General features: G+C 51.8%; 2 protein-coding genes across 7 annotated transcripts in view; one reads left to right on the top strand and one right to left on the bottom strand.

Annotated features, from left to right (window-relative positions):
* GTF3C1 (general transcription factor IIIC subunit 1) overlaps nt 1–1000 on the bottom strand; it is a 133468-nt gene extending 132468 nt beyond the window's left edge. The window contains exon 1 of the mRNA XM_075565258.1: nt 523–1000. Within this exon, the coding sequence (XP_075421373.1) occupies nt 523–743 (221 nt within the window). The 5' untranslated portion in view covers nt 744–1000. The remainder of the gene's footprint in view (nt 1–522) is intronic.
* NPRL3 (NPR3 like, GATOR1 complex subunit) overlaps nt 1–26734 on the top strand; it is a 374812-nt gene that overhangs the window by 269972 nt on the left and 78106 nt on the right. The window lies entirely within an intron of this gene.

The following is a 26734-nucleotide window of genomic DNA, read 5'->3' as shown; positions in this document are numbered from 1 at the left end:
CTTCCCAGGCTGCAGCACTGCGCGGGGTATGAGTAACGTTACCCATATCACTGACACTGAGCGAGACTTCCCAGGCTGCAGCGCTGCGCGGGGTATGAGTAACGTTACCCATATCACTGACACTGAGCGAGGCTTCCCAGGCTGCAGCGCTGCGCGGGGTATGAGTAACGTTACCCATATCACTGACACTGAGCGAGGCTTCCCAGGCTGCAGCGCTGCGCGGGGTATGAGTAACGTTACCCATATCACTGACACTGAGCGAGGCTTCCCAGGCTGCAGCGCTGCGCGGGGTATGAGTAACGTTACCCATATCACTGACACTGAGCGAGACTTCCCAGGCTGCAGCGCTGCGCAGGGTATGAGTAACGTTACCCATATCCGTGACACTGAGCGAGGCTTCCCAGGCTGCAGCGCTGCGCGGGGTATGAGTAACGTTACCCATATCTGTGACACGGCGCGGGGTATGAGTAACGTTACCCATATCTGTGACACGGCGCGGGGTGGGACTGGCGGGGATCTCACCTGTCATTGAGCAGTAATGGGCGCCTCTTCTCGGGGAGCTGGTAAAACGCGAGCTCCGGGTTACACACCAGTGACTGCCACAGAAGCTGCTTAGTAGCCTTGTCTAGGAGCAGCGGGAAGGGCGGGGCGCGGTGTGACAGCCGGAGCCACAGAGCGGAGAGTGTGATCCCATCCAGGCCTTCCAGCGCCACCTCATCTGCCAGGGCACCTAACAGGTCCATGGCTGCTCTCCGCCGCCCCGTGCAGCAGGTCACTGAGGCACCGCCCACCGCGTGTACTTCCGGGGTATACAACCACGTGACTCACTCATGTCCACAACAAGAGCACCGAGCAGAACACATCTGGGAGCTGTCACCTGACCTCGCCTCGTAGTCTGATTGGCTGATGACGAGGTGACTGCTTTTCCGTTGAACGGTTGCTGATTGGAGCGCGTGATAACCTGGCGCTCTGTGCGCTGCACGTTCCACAACTGAAGGGCGATTGGCTGGTAAGCAGGATGGGGATTGGCTGGCTGGTAAGCAGAATGGGGATTGGCTGGCTGGTAAGCAGGATGGGGATTGGCTGGCTGGTAAACAGGATGGGGATTGGCTGGCTGGTAAACAGGATGGGAATTGGCTGGCTGGTAAACAGGATGGGAATTGGCTGGCTGGTAAACAGCACGGGGATTGGCTGGCTGGTAAACAGCACGGGGATTGGCTGGCTGGTAAGCAGGGTGGGGATTGGCTGGCTGGTAAGCAGGGTGGGGATTGGCTGGCTGGTAAGCAGGGTGGGGATTGGCTGGCTGGTAAGCAGGATGGGGATTGGATGGCTGGTAAACAGGACGAGAATAGTGGGGCTGGTAAGCAGCACGGGGATTGGCTGGCTGGTAACTAGGTAACCAGAGCAAACGGCAAAGCGCTGCCGCGGAGTGTTCTGTGCCCGCAGAGTGTACCGCCCGGCGCAGGGATCAGCGATATGCAGAGTAAGTAGTCTCACCATTACATCGCTGACTTATCTTCTCCCGGTGAGTCCCCGCTGCCTCCTCGCTCTCAGGCTCACTGCGCCCAGCCTGGTATACCAGAGGATTGTGTTACCGTGCGGCGACGCGTCATGTTGTGCGCCGGCAGCCAATCAAGAGGGGATACCGGCAGCCTGGCATGAACAGGGGAGGGGGTCTGTGACTTGCAGATAAATGTATCCCTGACCTGCCAGTCACAGGCCAGTCACAGACCGGCTGCCAGTCACAGGACAGTCACAGACCGGCTGCCAGTCACAGGCCAGTCACAGACCGGCTGCCAGTCACAGGCCAGTCACAGACCGGCTGCCAGTCACAGGCCAGTCACAGACCGGCTGCCAGTCACAGGCCAGTCACAGACCGGCTGCCAGTCACAGGCCAGTCACAGACCGGCTGCCAGTCACAGGCCAGTCACAGACCGGCTGCCAGTCACAGGCCAGTCACAGACCGGCTGCCAGTCACAGACCGGCTGCCAGTCACAGGCCAGTCACAGACCGGCTGCCAGTCACAGGCCAGTCACAAACCGGCTGCCAGTCACAGGCCGGTCACAGACCGGCTGCCAGTCACAGGACAGTCCCAGACCGGCTGCCAGTCACAGGACAGTCCCAGACCGGCTGCAGATAAATGTATGCAAATAGGAGAGGGTGCTGAGTGTGCTACACAGAACCAGAGCCCGTGAAGAGGGACAATGTAAAGCATACACCACTAACTGGATTACTGAGCTATATGGTGCTTGTATGTGGATGAGCAGGTGATTAGTTGCTCAGCAAGTACCAGCACCATATAGCAGATGACAATGACACGGACCAGTTCCTAAGGAGGTACAGATATAATCAGAACCAGTGCTAACCTTGCCGTGGCACAATGTTTAGTAGTAAAATTACAAACAAGGTGTGGGTTTACAAAGAGTCTATATATAAAGCCCACTGTCCATAGATGTAACAGGGCAATAGGTAGAATGTCTATTGTTTGATATAGATGTGAAAAAAATGTAAAAATTAAAGTCCACTGCTGACATTTAAGCTGCCCCAAAACCACGGATCACCAATCCTGGATGTTGAACAGAACAAACAAAAAGAGAAACGGGAGCGCTAATGGTAAACAGCAGATGTAATGGTGGACAAGAATAAACAAACAGCAATAAGTTTGTTATACACTAAAGAGACAACACAGTATGTAACAATGAGGTTATACTAAATAACTAAAGATAAATAAAAGAACCTGGGAATAACAAAAGAATAAATCAGATTGCGGGAATCCCGCGATGCCGCGACCGGCGAAACATAACTTTCGCCGGTGGCGACGGTGACATCACCCATCGTGTCGTCGGCGGCACTATAGGCAAAGCCTTAGGCCTGGGACATAGTTATTTTATCAGTGCGGAGGCGCGCTGAGGTTCAGGGAAAGCGGTGCTTTCCCTGGCCTTATACAGCGCGCCGTCCGGGGGCGGGTCAATGACGTTACGGAGCTTGTTCGCCCTCATTGGGCGAACCGCTCACGTGACAGGCCCTGCGCTCTCATTGCGGCTGCAGGGGCTCAGTGCCGAGTGTGAGCACGGCTCAGCCTTGCTCACACTACTATGTCCCAGGCCTTAGGCTGCGGCCCCGCTGCTGCTGTGCTCGCTCATACTTGGAGAGCTGTGATCGGGGGGAAGACTTGAAAAGTATATTTTCGTGCTGCTGCACGTCACACTCTATTACTGTCACGCCTGTGGCCAGTCCCTAGTACTGAGGTGGGAAGGGTATTACCACGCACCCACCGCAGTGAGGGCGTGCCCGGAGTGTGCTATGGCGTTGCCGGGCCTGTTGAGAGATGGTTAGATACTCTAAACTCCAAGTATAAGAGTAGTGGTGTCCGTGCGCCAGAGTCCAAGGATACAGAAGTCCGAGTTGTAAAGTTCGTAAGCCAAAGTCCAGGGGTCACAGAGGTCAGCATGGTAGAGTTCGTAGGCAGTGTTCAAGGGCAACAGAGAGCAGAGTAGTCCAGGACGAGCAGAGGTCAAACCAGGGAAATCCAGGGGTAAGCAGGCGCAGGAACAAAGCTGGAACACAGAGGAGAGCCAAGCATAGGACTGCACACACAGGGGTAACAAGAGCTATGCAGAGCAATGAGAGAAAGGACAGACAGGGGTTATAAAGGAGGGAACACCAATGGGAGCTAGAGGAGGAGCAGAGGGTGAAGTGGGAGACAGCAGGGATAGGTGAGGAGGAGACAGGTGAGCCTATGAGAGAGAGAGAGCCTGCAGGGCATGAGAGGAGGAGCCAGGAGGCTGAGAAACCCTATAAGAGGCGCATGTGCGCGCACCCTTTGTAAGTTTAGAGTGCACGCGCACAGGCTGCGTCACGAGGCGCGCGGAGCGCCGCGGTGGCACCCACTGAGGATGAGGGAGGAACGGAGGAGAGAGCCACCGGAGGTAAGGGGACAGGAGTAGAGACCGAGGGAGGCCGTGAGCAGGGTACGCCGCAGCATGGCACCGGGGACCGAGCAGGTGCGCGAGGCTTGCGGGGAGCACGCGCTGGCGCCGGGATAGTGTCAGAGGCTGCCGGAGAGGGACAGCTGCAGGTAGAGGAAGGGAGGCTAGCAGGGGAAGAATCAGAGAGGGTAGGCAAGCGTGGGACGTCAGGGACACATGGAGGGGAAGGAATCCCCTGAACCGTCACAATTACCCAATCAGAGTGAGGCTGCAACCTAACATCCTCAGCTGCTCGGCACCGCTGTGCATACGACCTGTAATTGTGTTCTCAGTCACCGGCTTCCTCCGTTACAAAATAAGATCTCTATTCACGGGAAAGTGAGTGTTATGCAGCCAGCTCCTGAGCCCTGACAGCATCGCTCTAATGAATGCTGCTCCAGTTTGGAACAGTTTCTAACAATGATAGGCCAATCGAGGGCATTGCATGGTAACTCCACTAGCATTACATAGATCAGGGTTTTTGTAAATTCAGTTTGATTCTATGATTAGGAGAGATATAGACATGCCAATAAAGCTGATTTGATTTGATATATAGTGTGTGACATTTGTTTACTTCAACCATTTTTTTTTTTCAAATGTTTTTATGAGGCATATTTAGGCTTACATACATTGCATAGTGTATACAAACACTTATCAAAAATGTGGCGCTCAGTGTATATGGTTTAAATAAACATCAAATAAACCCACAGTGCAGTAAATATAAGATAATTATTAGTGATACTTATACAAACACATGTGCTGTATGCCGCTGTGACTTGATGCAGGACTGCTCTCTCAATCCTCGTGGGCAAAGTGAAGTGTAGAAATCATCAAGAAGCGCAAATCACTATGTCCGGTTCCTTTTATTCCTAAGGGTCCCCTGGTAAAAGTGTACCTGATCTTAAGCGTGGTGCCTATCTGAACACCTGGCTGCATCCCACGAGTTAAAGATACCTTTACACGCCTACATACCTCACATGTTTGTGAGTATTCTGAACATATAACTGAGCCATTTATCCCACCGAATTCACACAATACTGCACCATCAGTTTGTTGTCTTCTCTTTTATTTCACATGATTTGCGCTTCTTCATGATTTCTACACTTTACATACATTGCATAACATTACATATATGGCCTAATACAATAATATTTTCCTTGTTCAGGTATTAGGAAGATCGGGTTGCGACCCTGGGGGGATGACCCTAGGACCATATTATGGTCCGGGGAAAACCATTTTTTTTTTTAATTCACTTCCATATAATTCTAGGAGATACGTTTTGTTTAATAATGGATAATGCTTTAATTGTAATCCATTCTTACTTGGTATGATTCCCAACGTGAATGCTCTATATGGAAAAGGTACTGTACACCTCAAAGAGCAGCCCTGCCTATAGAGTGGTGTGTGCGTCACACGTGTCTGAGATGTGACACTTGCATGGAAGAGAAGAGAAGGTGAGGAGAGGAAGGGTAGTAGCTGAATCTAACGCTGCGCTGCGCGGATGACGTCTCCGTAGCCCATGCGAAAGTTGTAATTTGAGTTTGGGAGACGTCTCTTGCTACAAGGGTAGGGACGGAAGGCACAGGGGCGGGGACAAGAGCAAGGGGGAGGGCAGAGGGGCGGGGACAAGAGCAAGGGGGAGGGCAGAGGGGCGGGGACAAGAGCAAGGGGGAGGGCAGAGGGCCGGGGACAAGAGCAAGGAGAGGGGCGGGGACAAGAGCAAGGGGGAGGGCAGAGGGGCGGGGGTAAGAGCAAGGAGAGGGGCGGGGACAAGAGCAAGGGGGAGGGCAGAGGGGCGGGGACAAGAGCAAGGGCGTGGCTGAAACGGGGAGGAGTTGTAATTTCTGTTTGTATGCTGAATTTACTTTTACTTTAAATTACGGGAGAATTTACTATTTTATAGTTGTTCATATAGTGTGTTTCACTTGACAGACACACAAACACACACACACTCGGGGCCGCCAACACAAATCATGGGGCCCAGGACAAATGAAAGGAGCAGCCCCCCCCAACCCATAGCGCACCTACCACTGAAAAACAAATTTTAGCGCACAACCTTAACCCCCAATACAGTACATATAAAAATACACCCCCAATACATATACAAATATACCCCAACCCCCCAATACGTATACAAATATACCCCAACCCCCCAATACATATACAAATATACCACAACCCCCCAATACATATACAAATATACCCCAACCCCCCAATACATATATACAAATATACCCCAACCCCCCAATACATATACAAATATACCCCAACTCCCCAATACATATACAAATATACCCCAACCCCCCAATACATATACAAATATACCCCAACCCCCCAATACATATACAAATATACCCCAACCCCCCAATACATATACAAATATACCCCAACCCCCCAATACATATACAAATATACCCCAACCCCCCCCCAATGCATCTAAAAAATACCCCAACCCCCCCAATACATCTAAAAAATACCCCAACCCCCCAATACATCTAAAAAATACCCCAACCCCCTCAATACATCTAAAAAATACCCCAACCCCCCTCAATACATCTAAAAAAATACCCCAACCCCCCAATACATCTAAAAAATACCCCAACCCCCTCAATACATCTAAAAAATACCCCAACCCCCTCAATACATCTAAAAAATACCCCAACCCCCTCAATACATATATAAAATACACCCCCAATACATATATAAAATACACCCCCAATCTCTACTATATATTTCTCAAAGTGTCCTATGTGTCGTTGCCTGTCTGTCTGTCTGTATGTGTCTCCCTGTGTCCCTAGCGGCAATCAGATTGGACCTTGGGCAAGGCCAATAAGATTGCTCCCTTGGGGGACTCTCACCTCCCCACGGCTCTCACCACCCATAGGCCACTCCCTCACCCGGCGCTCACCCCCCCCCCGCCCCACCCACACACACACAGAGCACGCTCTGCGCTCTCCCCTCACACAGGCCGCTCCCCGTCCCCGTGGGCGCTCCTCCGGCTGTCTCCCCCCCCCCCCCCGATCACCACCCCCCCCACACTCACACAGGCCGCTCCCCCCCCCGCTCGCGCTCCTCCGGCTGTCTCCCCCCCCCCCCCCGCTCACCACCCCCCCCTGCACCCCCCTCCTCTGCCCCCAAGCACGCTCTCTGCGGCTCTCCCCTCACTCAGGACGCTCCCCGTCCCAGAGGCCGCTCCTCCGGCTGTCTCCGCCTCTCCCCGCGAGAGGCACAGCACCTCCTCACCGGAGCGTCTCAGCCTCTCCACTGAGGAGCCCGAGGTGGAGGAGGAGGGCGGCCGGTACCCGGAGGAAGAAGAGGAGCGCGGCCGTGTGCAAGGTGAGGAAACGCAGGGGAATGGGTTATTTAATGCGTCCAAGACTCACCCTGCCCTTTGCCCCCCTACCCCCTGCCCTTTGCCCCCCCTGCCCTTTGCCCCCCCTGCCCTCCCTCCCCCTGCCCTTTGCCCCCCCTGCCCTCCCTCCCAATGCCCTTTGCCCCCCCTGCCCTTTCTCCCAATGCCCTTTGCCCCCTGCCCTCCCTCCCCCTGATCTTTGCCCCCTGCCCTCCCTCCCCCTGCCCTTTGACCCCTGCCCTCCCTCCCCCTGCCCTTGCCCTCTGCCCTCCCTGCCCTTTGACCCCTGCCCTCCCTGCCCTTTGCCCCTGCCCTTTTCCCCCCTGCCCTTTTCCCCTTTGCCCCCCTGCCCTTTGCCCCTCTGCCCTTTGCAACCCTGCCCTTTGCCCCCCTGCCCTTTGGCCTCTTGCCCCCCTCCCTCCCTGCCCTCTTCCCCCCTCCCTGCCCTCTTGCCCCCCCTGCCCTTTGCCCCCTCCCTGCCCTCTTGCCCCCCCTGCCTTTTGCCCCCTCCCTCCCTGCCCTCTTGCCTACTCTGCCCTCTTGCCTACTCTGCCCTCTTGCCCCCCTGCCATTTGCCCCCCTCCCTCCCTGCCCTTTGGCCCCCCCGCCCCTCCCTGCCCTTTGGCCCCCCCCCACCCCTCCCTGCCCTTTGGCCCCCCCCGCCCCTCCCTGCCCTTTGGCCCCCCCGCCCCTCCCTGCCCTTTGGCCCCCCTGCCCCTCCCAGCCCTTTGGCCCCCCCGCCCCTCCCAGCCCTTTGGCCCCCCTGCCCCTCCCTGCCCTTTGGCCCCCCCGCCCCTCCCTGCCCTTTGGCCCCCCCCCGCCCCTCCCTGCCCTTTGGCCCCCCCCGCCCCTCCCTGCCCTTTGGCCCCCCCCGCCCCTCCCTACCCTTTGGCCCCCCCCCGCCCCTCCCTACCCTTTGGCCCCCCCCGCCCCTCCCTGCCCTTTGGCCCCCCCCCCGCCCCTCCCTGCCCTTTGCCCCCCCCCGCCCCTCCCTGCCCTTTGCCCCCCCCCCGCCCCTCCCTGCCCTTTGGCCCCCCCCACCCCTCCCTGCCCTTTGGCCCCCCCGCCCCTCCCTGCCCTTTGGCCCCTCCCTGCTCTCTGGCCCCCCCCCCCCCCCGCCGTGGCTGGCGGGACTGCAGGGGGCCCGGCGGCAGGTCACAGCAGTTTTTTCCGGCCCTGCCCCGCTGCAGGCACCTGTCTTTCCCACGCTGGCTGCTCACGCGCGCGCCGGGCCTCCCTCTCACACCGGCGCGCCGGAAGCTTAGCCCATCTGACTTCCGGCGCTGCCGTCAGAGAGAACAGGCACAGCGTTTTTTTGTTTTTTTTTAATATCACTTTTTTTTTATTGTGAACAACATACATCCAAATGATAACGACAATGTCAAAGGCACATGACATGACTTTTCAACTGAGTTAAACAACATGTTGTCCCAAAATGGGTATTTTTCAGTTGGTGGCGGGGGGGGGGGGGGGGAAGGTCTAAGGGGGGGAGGGGAGGGGAAGACATACTGGGGGGGGGGGTGAGGGGGGAGGATGGGGGAACTCTGTTTTCTTCCTCCCTTTCCATCAGTACGAGGACAGCCTAATGCAGGCCTAGTCCTAGCGGGCCGCTCCAGGGGTCCCAGGTATTCCGAAACTGTGGCATTTTTTTTATTGAGCATTGCTGTAAGTTTATCCATGGCCATGACCTCGTCTATTCGTCTCAACACCGTGTTTCTCGCTGGGGCTTTGGTGTGTTTCCACGCCGCCGCTATTGAGCATCTGGCTGCGGTTAGGATAGCTGATACTAGTCTACTCGGGGGGGGGGGGGCAGGTCGTCTATAGGTTTGCTCAGCACGAAGGTCCAGGGGGAAAAGAAGCCCCGTAGTTTCTTGTAGAAGCTTCTGGATCTTTGTCCAGTACCTCTGAATCTCCGGACATGACCACCAAATGTGGGCCATGTCCCCCTTTTGACCACATCCCCTCCAGCACAGGTCGGGAGTGGCCGGGGAAGACCTGGCTCAGCCTAGCCGGGGTCAGGTACCACTGGAATAGTATTTTATATATGTTATCTTTTGGCACTGTACAGATTGAGGTCTTTGTGGCCAACTCCCAGATATCCTCCAACTCGTCCATATCTATCTGTACATTGAGGTCCTCTGACCATTTTTGCATATACTTGTGGATTGGGGGGCTTGTTGCCGACTCCATCCCCCTATAGATCTCTGAGATCAGACCTCTCTGGTAGGAGCCCTTTCTGCAAAGGGATTCAAACATGGTTAATGGGGGGAATTTAGCGTTTGGGGCTAGGGATAGAAGGAAGTGCCTAATTTGCAAAAATTTGAACAGATGGAGACCTTGGTGTTTATGTTTGTCGCGGAGTTCTTGGAAGGAGAGGATCTCCTCGGTTTTCAGCAGATCGGCAATCAGCCTTATTCCTAGACCTTGGAATTGGTCAAATTGTTTTTTGGAGCACCCAGGCGGGAAGTGTGGGTTTCCAAAGATGGGGGTAAGTTGGGATGGGGTAGCTAGCAGGCCATATTTCCCTTTGTTCTTGAGCCAGACATCCCATGTGCATCTTATTGCCCCCAGAGCGAATCGCCGTGGTCCCCCCTCCCTTCCCACAGGAGACCAGAGATGGACCTGGAGGGTGGCAGGTGCAGCATGATGTGATTCGATCGCTAGCCGGCAGGTGGAGGCCGGGTCGTAGTTCCAAACCACAGCCTGCTTCAACTGGGCCGCCGAATAGTATCTGATCACGTCGGGGACCCCCACACCTCCTCTTGTCTTGGGGGACAACATCACAGACCTTGGTACTCTTGGCCGTTTATCATTCCAAATGAATTGGAACATAAGGGCCTGGATATGTTTCAGGGCTGCAATTGGGACGGGGACAGGGAGTGTTTGGAAGAAATAAAGAAGTCTCGGCAGGACGTTCATTTTTATTGATGTAATTCTTCCAAACCAGGAAATTTGGAACTTTTTCCATTTCTCCAGGTCTTTTTTGATTTGGTCAAACAAGGGGGGTAGTTGGATTGGTATAGGGAGCTATAGGTGCTTGAGATTCTGACTCCTAGGTATTTAATATGGGTAGTGCTCCATCGATATTTATAGAAAGCTTGTAGGAGTCTCCTTTCCTGGTCTAATAGGGATACGTTTAGAGCTTCTGACTTGGGATAGCACTCTTTGGAGATTGGGGAGGGAGACGTGGGGGTCCGCGAGGGTCAGGATCACATCATCAGCAAATAAAGAGATTTTGTATTCTGTTTCGCCAATTCTAATTGTGGCCGCTAATGGTTCAATTGTTAGGGCGAATAACAGAGGGGAAAGGGGGAAAGGGGGGAACCTGCCTGGTTCCATTTCTGATCTTAGTGGGGTCCAAGAAGCCCCCTGAAATTTTTACATGTGCTGTTGGGTTTTGGTAGAGGGCTCTAACCCCCTGCAGGAAGGGGCCACTGAATCCAAATTTCAGCATAGTTTGATCTAGGAAGGACCATTTGATTCTGTCAAACGCTTTTTCTGCGTCAAGACTGAGGATCATCGCTCTGGTTCCTGTGAGGCGCACATGGTCTATCATATCCACAATTTTGCGGGTGTTGTCAGAGGCCTGTCTACCTAACTCAAATCCCACTTGATCTATATGAATGAGCCGTGGGAGAATTGGGTTGAGCCTGTTTGCCAGGATCTTTCTATAGAGTTTTAGATCAGTATTCAGAAGGGAGATTGGCCTATAGTTGCCACAAAGGAGAGGGTCTCTACCCTCCTTGTGGATAATTGCCAGGTTTGCCGCGGTGATTGTAGAGGGGATCGGTTCCCCTTGCAGGAAAGAGTTGAACATATCTAAGAGGTAGGGGGAGAGAATCGGCAAGAATGTTTTATAATAAGCGTTGCTAAACCCGTCCGGGCCGGGCGTTTTAGCTAATTTAAGGGAACCAATGGCTCCTGATAGTTCCTCCTGGGTGATTTCTTTATTTAGATCGTCTAGTTCCTTGTTCGAGAGGGATGGGAGGTTACAGTGCTCCAGGTATTGTGTAATTGTCTCGAGGGTCATGGTTAGGGGGGTGTAAGTTGTAGAGGTCCGAATAAAAATCCACAAATTCCTGAGCTATCTCTTTCTCCATATATGAAATTTGACCGTTTTTAGTGCGGATTTTAGAGATTTGTGATTTTACTCGGGTGCCTCTGAGTTTAGTGGCCAAGAGCTTATCGGCCTTGTTGCCCTTGTCATAAATTTTTTGTCTGGACCATCTCAGTGCTCTCTCTACCTCTTCGAGTTGGGTGTGTTTGAGGGCTGCTCTAGTTTGGTTTAGTTGTTTGAATATTTTTTTGGAGGCTGTGTTCTTATGCTGTTGTTCAAGTTGCGCAATCTTATCTGTAAGGTCTTTTTGTAGCTTGAGTTTCTGTTTTTTCTTATGGGCCGCGACTGAGATTAGGTCGCCCCTGATTGAGGCCTTATGGGACTCCCACAGTATTGCTGGGGCCGAGACTAACCCCTTATTAATTTGAAAAAAGATAGAGAGTTTTTCTCTAACTAACATCTCTGTTTCTGGGCAGTGGAGCAGGGAGTCGTTTAGCTTCCACTTGTATGGGTTATTCTTTACGAAGGGCAGAGAGAGAGTGAGTTCAATGGGGGCGTGGTCAGACCAGGTGATTGGGCCTATATTTGAGTGGGAGGATGCCTGGAGGATGTTGCTGGTGCCTAGAAAATAGGCGATCCTCGAGTAGGACTGATGGGGGGAGGAGAAGAAGGTATAGTCCCTTTGACCCTGGTGCTGTGCCCTCCATATGTCTGTGAGGGAGAATTCTGCCATTTTATGTCCCTATGGATTTCCCATGACAAGAGTGGGTGGACCTGGGGCCCCTGAGGGTGTCCGGGGGGGTGTAAGGATTCAGGAGTCACGCCGCTCACGGCGTGCTCCTCACTCACCTTCCTTCTCCAAGGCGCCGAGCTCCGATCCTCCTATGCGCGCGCGCACGTCAGGTCTCCTCTTCTGCCCTCGGTTCAGGGCGTGGGTCCGCGCACGCATCCATAGGCGCTGCCACACGGAGGCGCGGCCACACAGGGGCGCACCAGCCTTTTAAAGGCGCACCAGCCTTTTAAAGGCGCAGTAACCTTTTCCAATGCCACAATGCAATTCACTAATTCTTCTAGGATTTATAGCTCCTCCTCCAGGAACTCATCTAGACCTATCCCTGTCTCAGCCTGGCCCATTCACACCCCCCCACCTTGCTACTCGGCCATTGGTCCCTTGTACCTACATATACCCTCCAGATTCAGTAACTCGTCGGCTGAGCATAGAACCAGTTGTTCTCATCACTCTCTGCCTCCCTAGTTCTGTTTCGCAGACTTCCTCGTGTACCGGACCGGCTTCTGCTACGTCTTCCTGCACCTCTGGCATTCCGAACTCGGCATACGGCATCACGACTCTCCTCATCTCTGGCATTCCGATTCTGCCTTACGGTAAACGATTACGTCTCTCTCTCTAACCCCGGACTTGGCTACCGCACCCTCTACCATCCGTACCTCTCCTACCCCGAACCAGGAATCCCAGACCACTCTACAATCAAGAAGTGCCCTCGTGGCTGTGGGTGGCGTAATAACCTTTCCCACCTCAGCACCGCGGTCCCGTCTCGTTTGTGGTGAGCACATCCTGACATTATGCTCAGCCCTACAAACATGGACCCCGCTGAGGTGGGGCGCACTCTTAATGCCCATACTGCTCTTTTTACCGGGCTAGAGACTTACTGCACCGACACACTTTATTCGAGCAAATACCCAGTATGTACCTGGCAGATACCTGGAATGCGCCGCTCCTCACCTCTGACAAGCCCCGTTGTGTTTGCCTTCCCAGCCTGGGTTCATGCCTGGCTGACGGGCGGCTGATCTGTTAAATGATAATGATTAGGATTTAATAGGCTGCAATGCTTCGCGTGTCTACCAGATGGCATAAATTCATGAATTGTAATGCAGTATATATATATATACTGTGCAGTATTGCAGCCAGCGGGAATAAAATGCTTCAATCCCTGCCTGGAAAATAACCCAATGCACTCGGGCAGAAAACAGTCACAAACCTCAATACACCCGGGTATACCCGAATTCGTGGGACTAGCCGAGCTCGAATAAAGTGTGTCGCTAGTGTATGTGGAACAAGCGGATAGACGGACGGATACGTTGCAGCAATGTGTTCACTCCCTTACGGTTCAAGTTCGAGCTCTCACTCGGCAACTTTCACCCGGAGCTTCCCCTGCACCTGCAACTACCTTTCCAACTCCTCCGTTTACCCCGGACCTCGTATTCCACCTCCCAAACACTATGCTGGAGATCCCCAAGGATGTAGGAGCTTCCTTAATCAATGCCTCATCCAATTTCGTCTCTCTCCCTTTCGTTTTGTCTCTTCTGTTTCCAGGGTTGGCTATATCCTGGCTCTTCTCACCGACCAGGCACTGGCATGGGCCTCTCCCATCTGGGAACAACAAGGGCCTCTCACACAGGATATCGATCTCTTCGTCGAGGAGTTCCGAAAAGTTTTCGATACCCCTGCACGGAAATTAACGGCACCTTCTCTTCATCACATAACCCAGGGAGATCGTACCGTTGCTGGGTATGCCGTGGAGTTCCGCACTCTTGCTGGTGAGACGGGTTGGAATAATGAAGCACTATCTTCTGCGTTTTGGCAAGGTCTGTCTGAATCCCTGAAGGATGAGCTCGCTGCGCGGGACCGTCCTACTGACTTAGAGGAGTTAATCGCTCTGGCTGTTCGAGTAGATCAGCGTCTACAGGAACGGAGATACGAACGTTCTCGTTATCGTCAACAGGTTTCAAGGCTTGTGGAGGGAAAAAAAAAATGACGAGAGTTTTTTTTTTTTTTTTTGGTCACTCACTTGAACTTCGCAAGCAAGCAGTGGTGAAGTTAAAGACGCATGCGCCGTAATCATCAGCAAGCAAGCAGGAATGTGATTGAAACCAGAAAGACACGCATTCAAAGGAATGGTGTGGGAGAGGTGTACTGTACTGTAGATAAGATAAGAAGTTGAAATACTGCAGTGCAGTAAATTAGCCTGTGTGTGTGCGGGGGCGAGCGAGGGGAGAGCGCTGTATATGCTGAAATGTGATACTGTTACAGTACACGCCTATGCGTTTCAACAATGTTCAAATGAGACATACAGCACTGCACATGCATGTATAAATATGCAAATTTACAGTTACTTCGCGCGCACACGCAGACTGTGTACTGACGTACTGTAGGTTGAACTGCTAAAGTATTAGACTTTGAAGACAACAGCTCGTGAACGACCCCCTGAGTTTTTAGACGGTATTGCAGTATTGCAGACAGCGCTAATAAAATGCAAATATTACGAGCATATTCCGGAAAAAAAATAATACTGCATCTGCCCGCGGTTTTCAGAGTTGCGCCGATACGGCCGCATTAGGATAAAGGCGGCCGCAGCTGTAACGCCGATCCTTACAAGTACACAGTCGGCACTATATAACTAAAGCTATACATACGTCCCTCCCTCAGTGACAGCCTGGTGGAGAAGATTTTAATGGCAGTGGAGACAGCAAGGAGAAGAGGAGATAAATGAGATGAGTAGAAGATGGTGTAGTGTGCCAGAGAAGACAAGATCAGTGCATCAGAAAAAACCTATGTGCATTGTTAAAAATACATATAGAGGCAGTTTGTTTATACTTGGAATAAAAAGTCCACATTCAGATGTAAGTCCTCTTGATTGAAGTAACATAACAGCATGACATTCAAAATGATTACATGTTGCATAGTTACATACTGTAGTAGATTATGTTGAAAAAAAAAAAAACATACGTCCATTAAGTTCAATTTATGCTAAATTTAGACGACAGATACTTGATCCTATATTTGTACACATGGTATATCGATCCGGTGAACAAAAGAGACTAAGGTCTAGCCCCCCTGGGGAAAAACCTAACAATGATAATAATAGACACAAAGGTAGGGTAAACGAAAGATTACCTGAGCGCTCTCCCTTTGTTTTTAATACCGTAACATGAATATATTACCCCAATCAGCAGACCCTACGTGATTCACAATTCCCGTGCACGATTCGGGGGTCCACTGTCCGCTGCTCTAAACCTAATAGGGACTTTTCCTCGTCCCCAAACGATAAACCGAAAAACACTATCTGCACTCTCTGCAATAGATATCAGTGCTATTGTCTTACCTTTTTCCTGCCTGCTTTTTTCCCCACACAACTCAGGGTAAGTTGTATACGGCTCCAGCACAGCACGAGCTGATCAGAATACAGTGACGCCATACTTGAGTATGGGTACAAAGGGGCTAAGTAGACGGAAGAGAGGCCGTTTGAAGTATATCAAGGGATCCCACAAGTGGACAAGCGGTGATCTAGCCGGCTCATCATCAAAGAGGACAAGGAAAACCAGATATACAAGTGCTTACACAGGCCCATGTGAGTATTAATTATTCATTCATTATTACACATCCCTGGTCATATTGTACCGATGTCAGTGCACTGACTGTGGTTCAGCAGGACCCTTGTGCACGCACTAGGTACGAGGTAATTCTGGCTATACGTTAAGCCAGTTCACCCTTTTCAGTGTCGGTGACTTTAATATTATTATATTTTTATGTGGTGACGCTTAAACGCGCTTCCTTTGTTCTTTGTTTTTCGACAAAGGTAGGGTACCCAGCACTCGCACGAGAGAAATAATGAGAACAAAAAAGTATGTTATAACGAAATTTTACTGGAATATGACCACACAATTCACAGTGAATATCGCAAAAGTCAGCTATAAGTACAGTATAACTCAAACATATATAGTGATGTGAGAAACAGTAAATGGAATATGAGAACAAAGGGAAGGGAAAGGATGAAAAAAAAAGGGAAGGGAAAAAAAAAGAGGAGGAAACGACAAATAAGGGGGGGCACCGTTTCGGGGCGGAATGCCCCTTCTTCTGGCCCGTTTCCCAAGATCACAGCGATCTAGCGTACTTCCCTTATGTCCTATATGGACAGTATATCCCAACACACTTAATCAAACACAAAAGACAGTATGGCAACCTATAAAAAGGTAATATAGTAATCCAAAAGTGGTCACTGACAAATGTATAATCCAACGGGGCTAGTGGCTTAGACCAGCCAAATGTAGAATATATCAAAAGGATGACAGTGCACTAGCAGAGATAGTATAAAGCAAACATGCTAATTAGTGTTACCACACAGTAAGTGTTCAAAACTCCTAAGGACTAAAAGAGCCAATGATACAAAGATAAATGCACAGACTGCTGAAGGCTAAACGAGCCATTGATACCACAGGATCAAAGTCAAACAAGAATAAAATATGCCCAGCACTAAGATTACGTGCACCAAGTTAGGCTGCGCTTATAGTCCCGGCGACACGACGTCGCGTCAAAACAAGTGTATTGAATCCGTCGCGTGCACCTATAGTAGGATCGGAGCAACGGCGCAATCACTGGAAGTCAATGAAAATTGATTTTTCAGCGACCGTAGCATGATGTCAGCAGCCACGTGAGTCGTTCAGCCAATGAGAGCGAACTGCTCACAGCCACGCCCCCCGGTCGCCGTCTCTAACACTAAGCAAAAATCGCTTCTACAACGGCGACATCACCATCACCGTAGCAAGGACTATAAGCACGGCCTTAGAGGAACGTCTCAGGAAGCAGCACTGGATACTTTGCAATTGTCTCTTGGGAGGGTGTAGGGCCACTCCAGATTTCCGTGCACCATAGTGTGGCAGGACAGCCTGTAGCCGAGGTCAGGCAATAGTCCACACGTGTAGTTTCAGGTTAAAGTAAATCTTGAGTGGCTTTATTTCTCCACATCTTACTATATATTTCTGAAAGCATTGTATGTGTCCCTGTCTGCACTGTCCCTAGCGGCAATCTGATTGGTCCCTTAGCTCGCCCGCCCCCGCACACCTCTCATTGGCCTGAGGCGGAGTGACGGGCCAAAGGTCCAACACGCACACACACACACACACACCTCTTACCCGCCGGTCCCGGAGGCTCCGCCGCTTCCTCCCCAAACATCAGCCTGAAATCCAACTCATCACAGCCGCAGTGCGCGGCGCTCATCGGGACCCGCGCGCACCTCCTCCTCTCCCCGGGTCTCCCATGCTTTTTCCTCCCCCCACCCCCGCGGCGGATCTACAGTCAGCGGGGGAGCGGAGCGAGCGCCCGGGACACAGCGGGGGACTCTCACCTCACCACGGCTCTCAATTGTGTGCACGCGCCGCGCGCCCCCGCGCTCTCCTCCCCGGGATGCCGCTGTGTCCGCTCCCCGCACTCTCCGCACTGTGACCCGCCCGCTGCGGGTGGGAGGATGTCCCGCGTGGAATACCTGCCTCCCTGGTGGGTGTACTGGCTGCATGGGTTCCCACACCTGCAACTCTCCCTGCGGCCCGGGGGCAGCGACTTCAACCCCACGGGCAGCGCCTACCGGCAGGTCAGTGCCACCCGCGGCCTGTGTGCAGGACGTCAGTGGGTCTGTCCTTAGCCTGGTAGTGGGTGCAGCTCTGTCTGTGGGACAAGGTGCAGCCTGTGGCTGTGAACTTCCCTGTGTCAGTGGGTGCAGCCTGTGGCTGTGATGCCCCGTGTCAGTGGGTGCCTGTGATGCCCCCATGTCAGTGGGTGCCTGTGATGCCCCCGTGTCAGTGGGTGCCTGTGATGCACCCGTGCCCCTCCCTGCCCTTTGCCCCCCTGCCCCTCCCTGCCCTTTGCCCCCCCCGCCCCTCCGTGCCCTTTGCCCCCCTGCCCCTCCCTGCCCTTTGCCCCCCTGCCCCTCCCTGCCCTTTACCCCCCCGCTCCTCCCTGCCCTTTGCCCCCCCGCCCCTCCCTGCCCTTTGCCCCCCCCCACCCCTCCCTGCCCTTTGCCCCTCCCTGCCCTTTGCCCCCCCGACCTTTGCCCTCCACGCCCCTTGCCCCCCCCACCCTTCCACGCCCCTCCCGCCCTTCCACTCCCTTCCCCCCCGCCCTTCCACTCCATGCCCCCTGCCCTTCCAACGCCGGGTATATCAGCTAGTCATAACTAAACACGTGGGCACACTGTCTCTTTAAGGCATAAACAAAACATAGTAAAATAAATCCTGCTCCATATTGGGAGAGCTTACTAACACTGCAAGCCTATCTATCAGACTGTCTGGCTAATCCATTTACCAAACCGTTAGCATTTATCAAACAGTCAGAAAATAACATAAACAGTTCTTCCTGTGAGTTTAGAGATGTAGTTGTGAATCCATCTGCATAGCAGCTTGTCTAGGATAACTCTGAGAGACAGCCACCTGATAACCAGCATGACATATAAGGAGGTCATTGCTGGTAGTCAGGTGTGTTGGCTCCCTTCTGATTACTCAACCCTTCCTCCTGGGTTAACCCTCTGAATGCTGGATGAAGCACCCAGACATATGTCTCCCAGGCATAACTGTTAGTGGCTGACTTCACCCTGTCACACAGTCACACTTTATTTCTAATATACTCTTACGAGTGCTGTTTAATCCATATACTTTTTCCAACAATGATAATCTCTCTGTCCCTCAATCTAATGCTGTACATGAAATAAGCAATTAAAACAGTGCACAGTGATTGACTGAACAAAACCACTTTCCTTTGAAAAAGGGACTGTAGAGATACTCACGGGATCCCAGTAAGTGTGGACATCTGTTGGTGTGCTCCAGCCGTATAGAAGATGCACAGCAGTGAAGAAGTAGCGCTGCGAAACACCGAGGGCTGGAACTGGCAGCAGTCTAAATAGTTTATTGGCACATAACAAAAGACAGGGTAAAAAAAACACGAATGCGGTCCGCCCCCTTGGATAAAGCGCTAGTAGTGTGCTAAACACGTTAGTGTTTTTTTACCGTTTCTTTTGTTATGTGCCAATAAACTTTTTATACTGCAGCCAGTTCCAGCCCTCGGTGTTTCACTGCGATGTGCAGCGCTACTACTTCTTCGCTGCTATGCACAGAGAGGAACAGAAACAGTAACTCCGGGAGTGCAAGAGGAACAGGGCATGATGGAGGGGGGACAGCAAGGAGGGGAAAGGCGACAGAGACAGCGGACAGCAGTGTGCACATGGGAGAGACAGCGAGTAGGAGGAAACAGAGACAGCAAGGAAAGGAGACAGATGAGTAGGAGAGGAGGGAGTGGTGTAGTGTGCACAGAGAGGTGCAGACACAGTAACGTAGGGGGCGTAAACAGGAGTAGGGCAAGATGCAGGGGAGGGACAGCAAGGAGGTTGAGAGGACAGAGACACAGCAAGGAGAGGAGAGAGCAAGAGAGAGCGAACAGAAACACAGCAATGGAGGAGACGAGAGAGAGAGAGAGAGAGGGAGAGAGATATTAAGAGGACGATGGAATGTAAAGCAGTGTGCACATGGGACAGGAGGGAGTGCAAAGAGAGGAGTAGACAGCAAGGTCAATAGGAGGAGGAGACAACAAGGCGAGTAGAAGGAAACAGAGACAGCAAGGGAAGCTGGGTGGGGGGGAGCCCCAGGTTGGTTATGAGCGAGACTGGAGGCGCTGATCCTGGTCTGAGGCATTGGGGAGCTTCTGATTCGCTATGCGTTCGGAGGCTCTGGGCGTTTCTGCTTCTTCTTGGCGCACTGTAGACTTAGAGGGCCCTCTGCTGTTTGGTGGTGGGGTAAGCCCCAGCGCTTTGAGGAAAGAGGGGGAGTCTTCTGGTCTGGAGATGGTATGATGGCGGCCATTTCTCAGAACGATCAGTTTGAAGGGGAAGCCCCAGCGGTAGGTGATGTTATGGGCCTGTGGCTGGCGGGACTGCAGGGGGCCCGGCGGCAGGTCACAGCAGTTGTTGCCGGCCCTGCCCCGCTGCAGGCACCTGTCTCTCCCACACTGGCTGCTCACGCGCGCGCCGGGCCTCCCTCTCACACCGGCGCGCCGGAAGCTTAGCCCAGCTGACTTCCGGCGCTGCCGTCAGAGAGAACAGGCACAGCGTTTTTTTTTTTTAATATAAAATTAACTGGCCCGGCCGGGCACCCTTACCCACGAGGCCCAGGACGCCAACACCAGCAGTCCCTCCCTGTTGGCGGCCCTGCACACAAATCACACACACGCACTCACACAGGGCTGCCAACAGGGGGGTCTGCCGGTGTTGGCGTCCCTGGCCCCGTGGGTCAGGGTGCCTGGCCCCCCTGCACGGCCGGGCCAGTTCATTCGTGGAGGCCCGGCACGCACACAAGCAGCCATTGTGGGACTGACAGGTGCTTGCAGCAGGGCAGGGCCGGCAGCAACTGCTGTGACCTGCCGCCGGGCCCCTGCCACCGGGCCCCTGCAGTCCCGCCAGCCGCCGGGCCCCCGCAACCGCCCCCATCCCCCCGCCAGCCGAAAGATACCGTAATAGGTAGTACCCCATTACCCTAAGAACCCCTAGTATACAGGGTCAGGTCAGACCGTATACAGAGTCAAATGTCAGACCCTATACAGGGTCAAAGAGACTGCCGAGACTTGTTATTGCTGTACTGGACTGATCAGTTACTAGTCACAGTAGAATATAGTTAACTAGCTGTATTCAGCGAAACATACGCCAATCTAGGTGATATGGAAGGTTATTAATTAAACAGTACTCTTGTTTTCACCTCTCCCTGTAATGCTTTGGTGTCTCTTATCCCCTTTTCCCCACCTTACTTTCCTCCATCTTGCCCTACGGTAATCCTTTTTACACCCTCTGCCTCACTGTGTTCCTCCCTATGCACACTACACTCCCTCCTCTCCTACTCATCTGTCTCCTTTCCTTGCTGTCTCTGTTTCCTTCTACTCGCCTTGTTGTCTCCTCCTATTGACCTTGCTGTCTACTCCTCTCTTTGCACTCCCTCCTGTCCCATGTGCACACTGCTTTACATTCCATCGTCCTCTTAATTTCTCTCTCTCTCTCCCTCTCCCTCTCCTCCCTCTCCCTCTCTCTCTCTCTCTCTCTCTCTCTCTCTCTCTCTCACTCTCTCTCTCTCGTCTCCTCCATTGCTGTGTTTCTGTTCGCTCTCTTTTGCTCTCTCCTCTCCTTGCTGTGTCTCTGTCCTCTCAACCTCCTTGCTGTCCCTCCCCTGCATCTTGCCCTACTCGTGTTTACGCCCCCTACGTTACTGTGTCTGCACCTCTCTGTGCACACTACACCACTCCCTCCTCTCCTACTCATCTGTCTCCTTTCCTTGCTGTCTCTGTTTCCTCCTACTCGCTGTCTCTCCCATGTGCACACTGCTGTCCGCTGTCTCTGTCGCCTTTCCCCTTCTTGCTGTCCCCCCTCCATCATGCCCTGTTCCTCTTGCACTCCCGGAGTTACTGTTTCTGCTCCTCTCTGTGCATAGCAGCGAAGAAGTAGTAGCGCTGCACATCGCAGTGAAACACCGAGGGCTGGAACTGGCTGCAGTATAAAAAGTTTATTGGCACATAACAAAAGAAAGGGTAAAAAAACACTAACGTGTTTAGCACTCTACTAGCGCTTTATCCAAGGGGGCGGAACGCATTCGTGTTTTTTTTACCCTGTCTTTTGTTATGTGCCAATAAACTATTTAGACTGCTGCCAGTTCCAGCCCTCGGTGTTTCGCAGCGCTACTTCTTCACTGCTGTGCATCTTCTATACGGCTGGAGCACACCAACAGATGTCCACACTTACTGGGATCCCGTGAGTATCTCTACAGTCCCTTTTTCAAAGGAAAGTGGTTTTGTTCAGTCAATCACTGTGCACTGTTTTAATTGCTTATTTCATGTACAGCATTAGATTGAGGGACAGAGAGATTATCATTGTTGGAAAAAGTATATGGATTAAACAGCACTCGTAAGAGTATATTAGAAATAAAGTGTGACTGTGTGACAGGGTGAAGTCAGCCACTAACAGTTATGCCTGGGAGACATATGTCTGGGTGCTTCATCCAGCACTCAGAGGGTTAACCCAGGAGGAAGGGTTGAGTAATCAGAAGGGAGCCAACACACCTGACTACCAGCAATGACCTCCTTATATGTCATGCTGGTTATCAGGTGGCTCTCTCTCAGAGTTATCCTAGACAAGCTGCTATGCAGATGGATTCACAACTACATCTCTAAACTCACAGGAAGAACTGTTAATGTTATTTTCTGACTGTTTTATAAATGCTAACGGTTTGGTAAATGGATTAGCCAGACAGTCTGATAGATAGGCTTGCAGTGTTAGTAAGCTCTCCCAATATGGAGCAGGATTTATTTTACTATGTTTTGTTTATGCCTTAAAGAGACAGTGTGCCCACATGTTTAGTTATGACTAGCTGATATACCCGGCGTTGGAAGTGCAGGGGGGGGGGGCGGGGGGGCAAAAGGCAGGGGGGCAAAGGGCAGGGAGGGGCACGGGGGCATCACAGGCACCCACTGACACGGGGGCATCACAGGCACTCACTGACACGGGGGCATCACAGCCACAGGCTGCACCCACTGACACAGGGAAGTTCACAGCCACAGGCTGCACCTTGTCCCACAGACAGAGCTGCACCCACTACCAGGCTAAGGACAGACCCACTGACGTCCTGCACACAGGCCGCGGGTGGCACTGACCTGCCGGTAGGCGCTGTCCGTGGGGTTGAAGTCGCTGCCCCCGGGCCGCAGGGAGAGCTGCAGGTGTGGGAACCCGTGCAGTCAGTACACCCACCAGGGAAGCAGGTATTCCACGCGAGACATCCTCCCACCCGCGGCGGGCGGGTCACAGTGCGGGGAGCAGACACAGCGGCATCCCGGGGAGGAGGAGAGCGCGGGGGCGCGCGGCACGTGCACACAATTGAGAGCCGTGGTGAGGTGAGAGTCCCCCGCTGTGTCCCGGGCGCTCGCTCCGCTCCCCCGCTGACTGTAGCGGCGCCGGGGGGGTGGGGGGAGGAAAAAGCGTGGGAGACCCGGGGAGAGTAGGAGGTGCGCGCGGGTCCCGATGAGCGCCGCGCACTGCGGCTGTGATGAGTTGGATTTCAGGCTGATGTTCTGGGAGGAAGCGGCGGAGCCTCCGGGACCGGCGGGTAAGAGGTGTGTGTGTGTGTGTTGGACCTTTGGCCCGTCACTCCGCCTCAGGCCAATGAGAGGTGTGCGGGGGCGGGCGAGCTAAGGGACCAATCAGATTGCCGCTAGGGACAGTGCAGACAGGGACACATACAATGCTTTCAGAAATATATAGTAAGATGTGGAGAAATAAAGCCACTCAAGATTTACTTTAACCTGAAACTACACGTGTGGACTATTGCCTGACCTCGGCTACAGGCTGTCCTGCCACACTATGGTGCACGGAAATCTGGAGTGGCCCTACACCCTCCCAAGAGACAATTGCAAAGTATCCAGTGCTGCTTCCTGAGACGTTCCTCTAAGGCCGTGCTTATAGTCCTTGCTACGGTGATGGTGATGTCGCCGTTGTAGAAGCGATTTTCGCTTAGTGTTAGAGACGGCGACCGGGGGGCGTGGCTGTGAGCAGTTCGCTCTCATTGGCTGAACGACTCACGTGGCTGCTGACATCATGCTACGGTCGCTGAAAAATCAATTTTCATTGACTTCCAGTGATTGCGCCGTTGCTCCGATCCTACTATAGGTGCACGCGACGGATTCAATACACTTGTTTTGACGCGACGTCGTGTCGCCGGGACTATAAGCGCAGCCTAACTTGGTGCACGTAATCTTAGTGCTGGGCATATTTTATTCTTGTTTGACTTTGATCCTGTGGTATCAATGGCTCGTTTAGCCTTCAGCAGTCTGTGCATTTATCTTTGTATCATTGGCTCTTTTAGTCCTTAGGAGTTTTGAACACTTACTGTGTGGTAACACTAATTAGCATGTTTGCTTTATACTATCTCTGCTAGTGCACTGTCATCCTTTTGATATATTCTACATTTGGCTGGTCTAAGCCACTAGCCCCGTTGGATTATACATTTGTCAGTGACCACTTTTGGATTACTATATTACCTTTTTATAGGTTGCCATACTGTCTTTTGTGTTTGATTAAGTGTGTTGGGATATACTGTCCATATAGGACATAAGGGAAGTACGCTAGATCGCTGTGATCTTGGGAAACGGGCCAGAAGAAGGGGCATTCCGCCCCGAAACGTTGCCCCCCCTTATTTGTCGTTTCCTCCTCCTTTTTTTTTTCCCTTCCCTTTTTTTTTCATCCTTTCCCTTCCCTTTGTTCTCCCATTCCATTTACTGTTTCTCACATCACTATATATGTTTGAGTTATACTGTACTTATAGCTGACTTTTGCGATATTCACTGTGAATTGTGTGGTCATATTCCAGTAAAATTTCGTTATAACATACTTTTTTGTTCTCATTATTTCTCTCGTGCGAGTGCTGGGTACCCTACCTTTGTCGAAAAACAAAGAACAAAGGAAGCGCGTTTAAGCGTCACCACATAAAAATATAATAATATTAAAGTCACCGACACTGAAAAGGGTGAACTGGCTTAACGTATAGCCAGAATTACCTCGTACCTAGTGCGTGCACAAGGGTCCTGCTGAACCACAGTCAGTGCACTGACATCGGTACAATATGACCAGGGATAAGTGTAATAATGAATGAATGAATAATTAATACTCACATGGGCCTGTGTAAGCACTTGTATATCTGGTTTTCCTTGTCCTCTTTGATGATGAGCCGGCTAGATCACCGCTTGTCCACTTGTGGGATCCCTTGATATACTTCAAACGGCCTCTGTTCCGTCTACTTAGCCCCTTTGTACCCATACTCAAGTATGGCGTCACTGTATTCTGATCAGCTCGTGCTGTGCTGGAGCCGTATACAACTTACCCTGAGTTGTGTGGGGAAAAAAGCAGGCAGGAAAAAGGTAAGACAATAGCACTGATATCTATTGCAGAGAGTGCAGATAGTGTTTTTCGGTTTATCGTTTGGGGACGAGGAAAAGTCCCTATTAGGTTTAGAGCAGCGGACAGTGGACCCCCGAATCGTGCACGGGAATTGTGAATCACGTAGGGTCTGCTGATTGGGGTAATATATTCATGTTACGGTATTAAAAACAAAGGGAGAGCGCTCAGGTAATCTTTCGTTTACCCTACCTTTGTGTCTATTATTATCATTGTTAGGTTTTTCCCCAGGGGGGCTAGACCTTAGTCTCTTTTGTTCACCGGATCGATATACCATGTGTACAAATATAGGATCAAGTATCTGTCGTCTAAATTTAGCATAAATTGAACTTAATGGACGTATGTTTTTTTTTTTTTCAACATAATCTACTACAGTATGTAACTATGCAACATGTAATCATTTTGAATGTCATGCTGTTATGTTACTTCAATCAAGAGGACTTACATCTGAATGTGGACTTTTTATTCCAAGTATAAACAAACTGCATCTATATGTATTTTTAACAATGCACATAGGTTTTTTCTGATGCACTGATCTTGTCTTCTCTGGCACACTACACCATCTTCTACTCATCTCATTTATCTCCTCTTCTCCTTGCTGTCTCCACTGCCATTAAAATCTTCTCCACCAGGCTGTCACTGAGGGAGGGACGTATGTATAGCTTTAGTTATATAGTGCCGACTGTGTACTTGTAAGGATCGGCGTTACAGCTGCGGCCGCCTTTATCCTAATGCGGCCGTATCGGCGCAACTCTGAAAACCGCGGGCAGATGCAGTATTATTTTTTTTCCGGAATATGCTCGTAATATTTGCATTTTATTAGCGCTGTCTGCAATACTGCAATACCGTCTAAAAACTCAGGGGGTCGTTCACGAGCTGTTGTCTTCAAAGTCTAATACTTTAGCAGTTCAACCTACAGTACGTCAGTACACAGTCTGCGTGTGCGCGCGAAGTAACTGTAAATTTGCATATTTATACATGCATGTGCAGTGCTGTATGTCTCATTTGAACATTGTTGAAACGCATAGGCGTGTACTGTAACAGTATCACATTTCAGCATATACAGCGCTCTCCCCTCGCTCGCCCCCGCACACACACAGGCTAATTTACTGCACTGCAGTATTTCAACTTCTTATCTTATCTACAGTACAGTACACCTCTCCCACACCATTCCTTTGAATGCGTGTCTTTCTGGTTTCAATCACATTCCTGCTTGCTTGCTGATGATTACGGCGCATGCGTCTTTAACTTCACCACTGCTTGCTTGCGAAGTTCAAGAGTGAGTGACCAAAAAAAAAAAAACTCTCGTCATTTTTTTTTTTCCTCCACAAGCCTGCCTAAAACATCTTGATATTACGATATTCAATCTGTGCTGTAGCTTTTTACTGCGACACTGTGCGTTTGACTGCACATGGTTGATTTGTGTGGTTTTTTTGTATTTGGGGGTGTGGAGATCAAATTATTATGATGACCTGCCTGTTGAAAATATGTCATGTCTTTGGACTGCAGTATAGCTAATCCGTCATGTAGCTGTACCCTGTACCCCCCTCCCCCACGCACACACACACAAGGCTCGCTCAAGGATTTGAACCTCTTA

This window comes from Ascaphus truei, chromosome 11, assembly GCF_040206685.1.
Source record: "Ascaphus truei isolate aAscTru1 chromosome 11, aAscTru1.hap1, whole genome shotgun sequence".
NCBI classification, from domain to species: domain Eukaryota; kingdom Metazoa; phylum Chordata; class Amphibia; order Anura; family Ascaphidae; genus Ascaphus; species Ascaphus truei.
The sequence above is the reverse complement of the archived record's forward strand: the minus strand, read 5'-3'. Positions and strand labels throughout refer to the sequence as shown.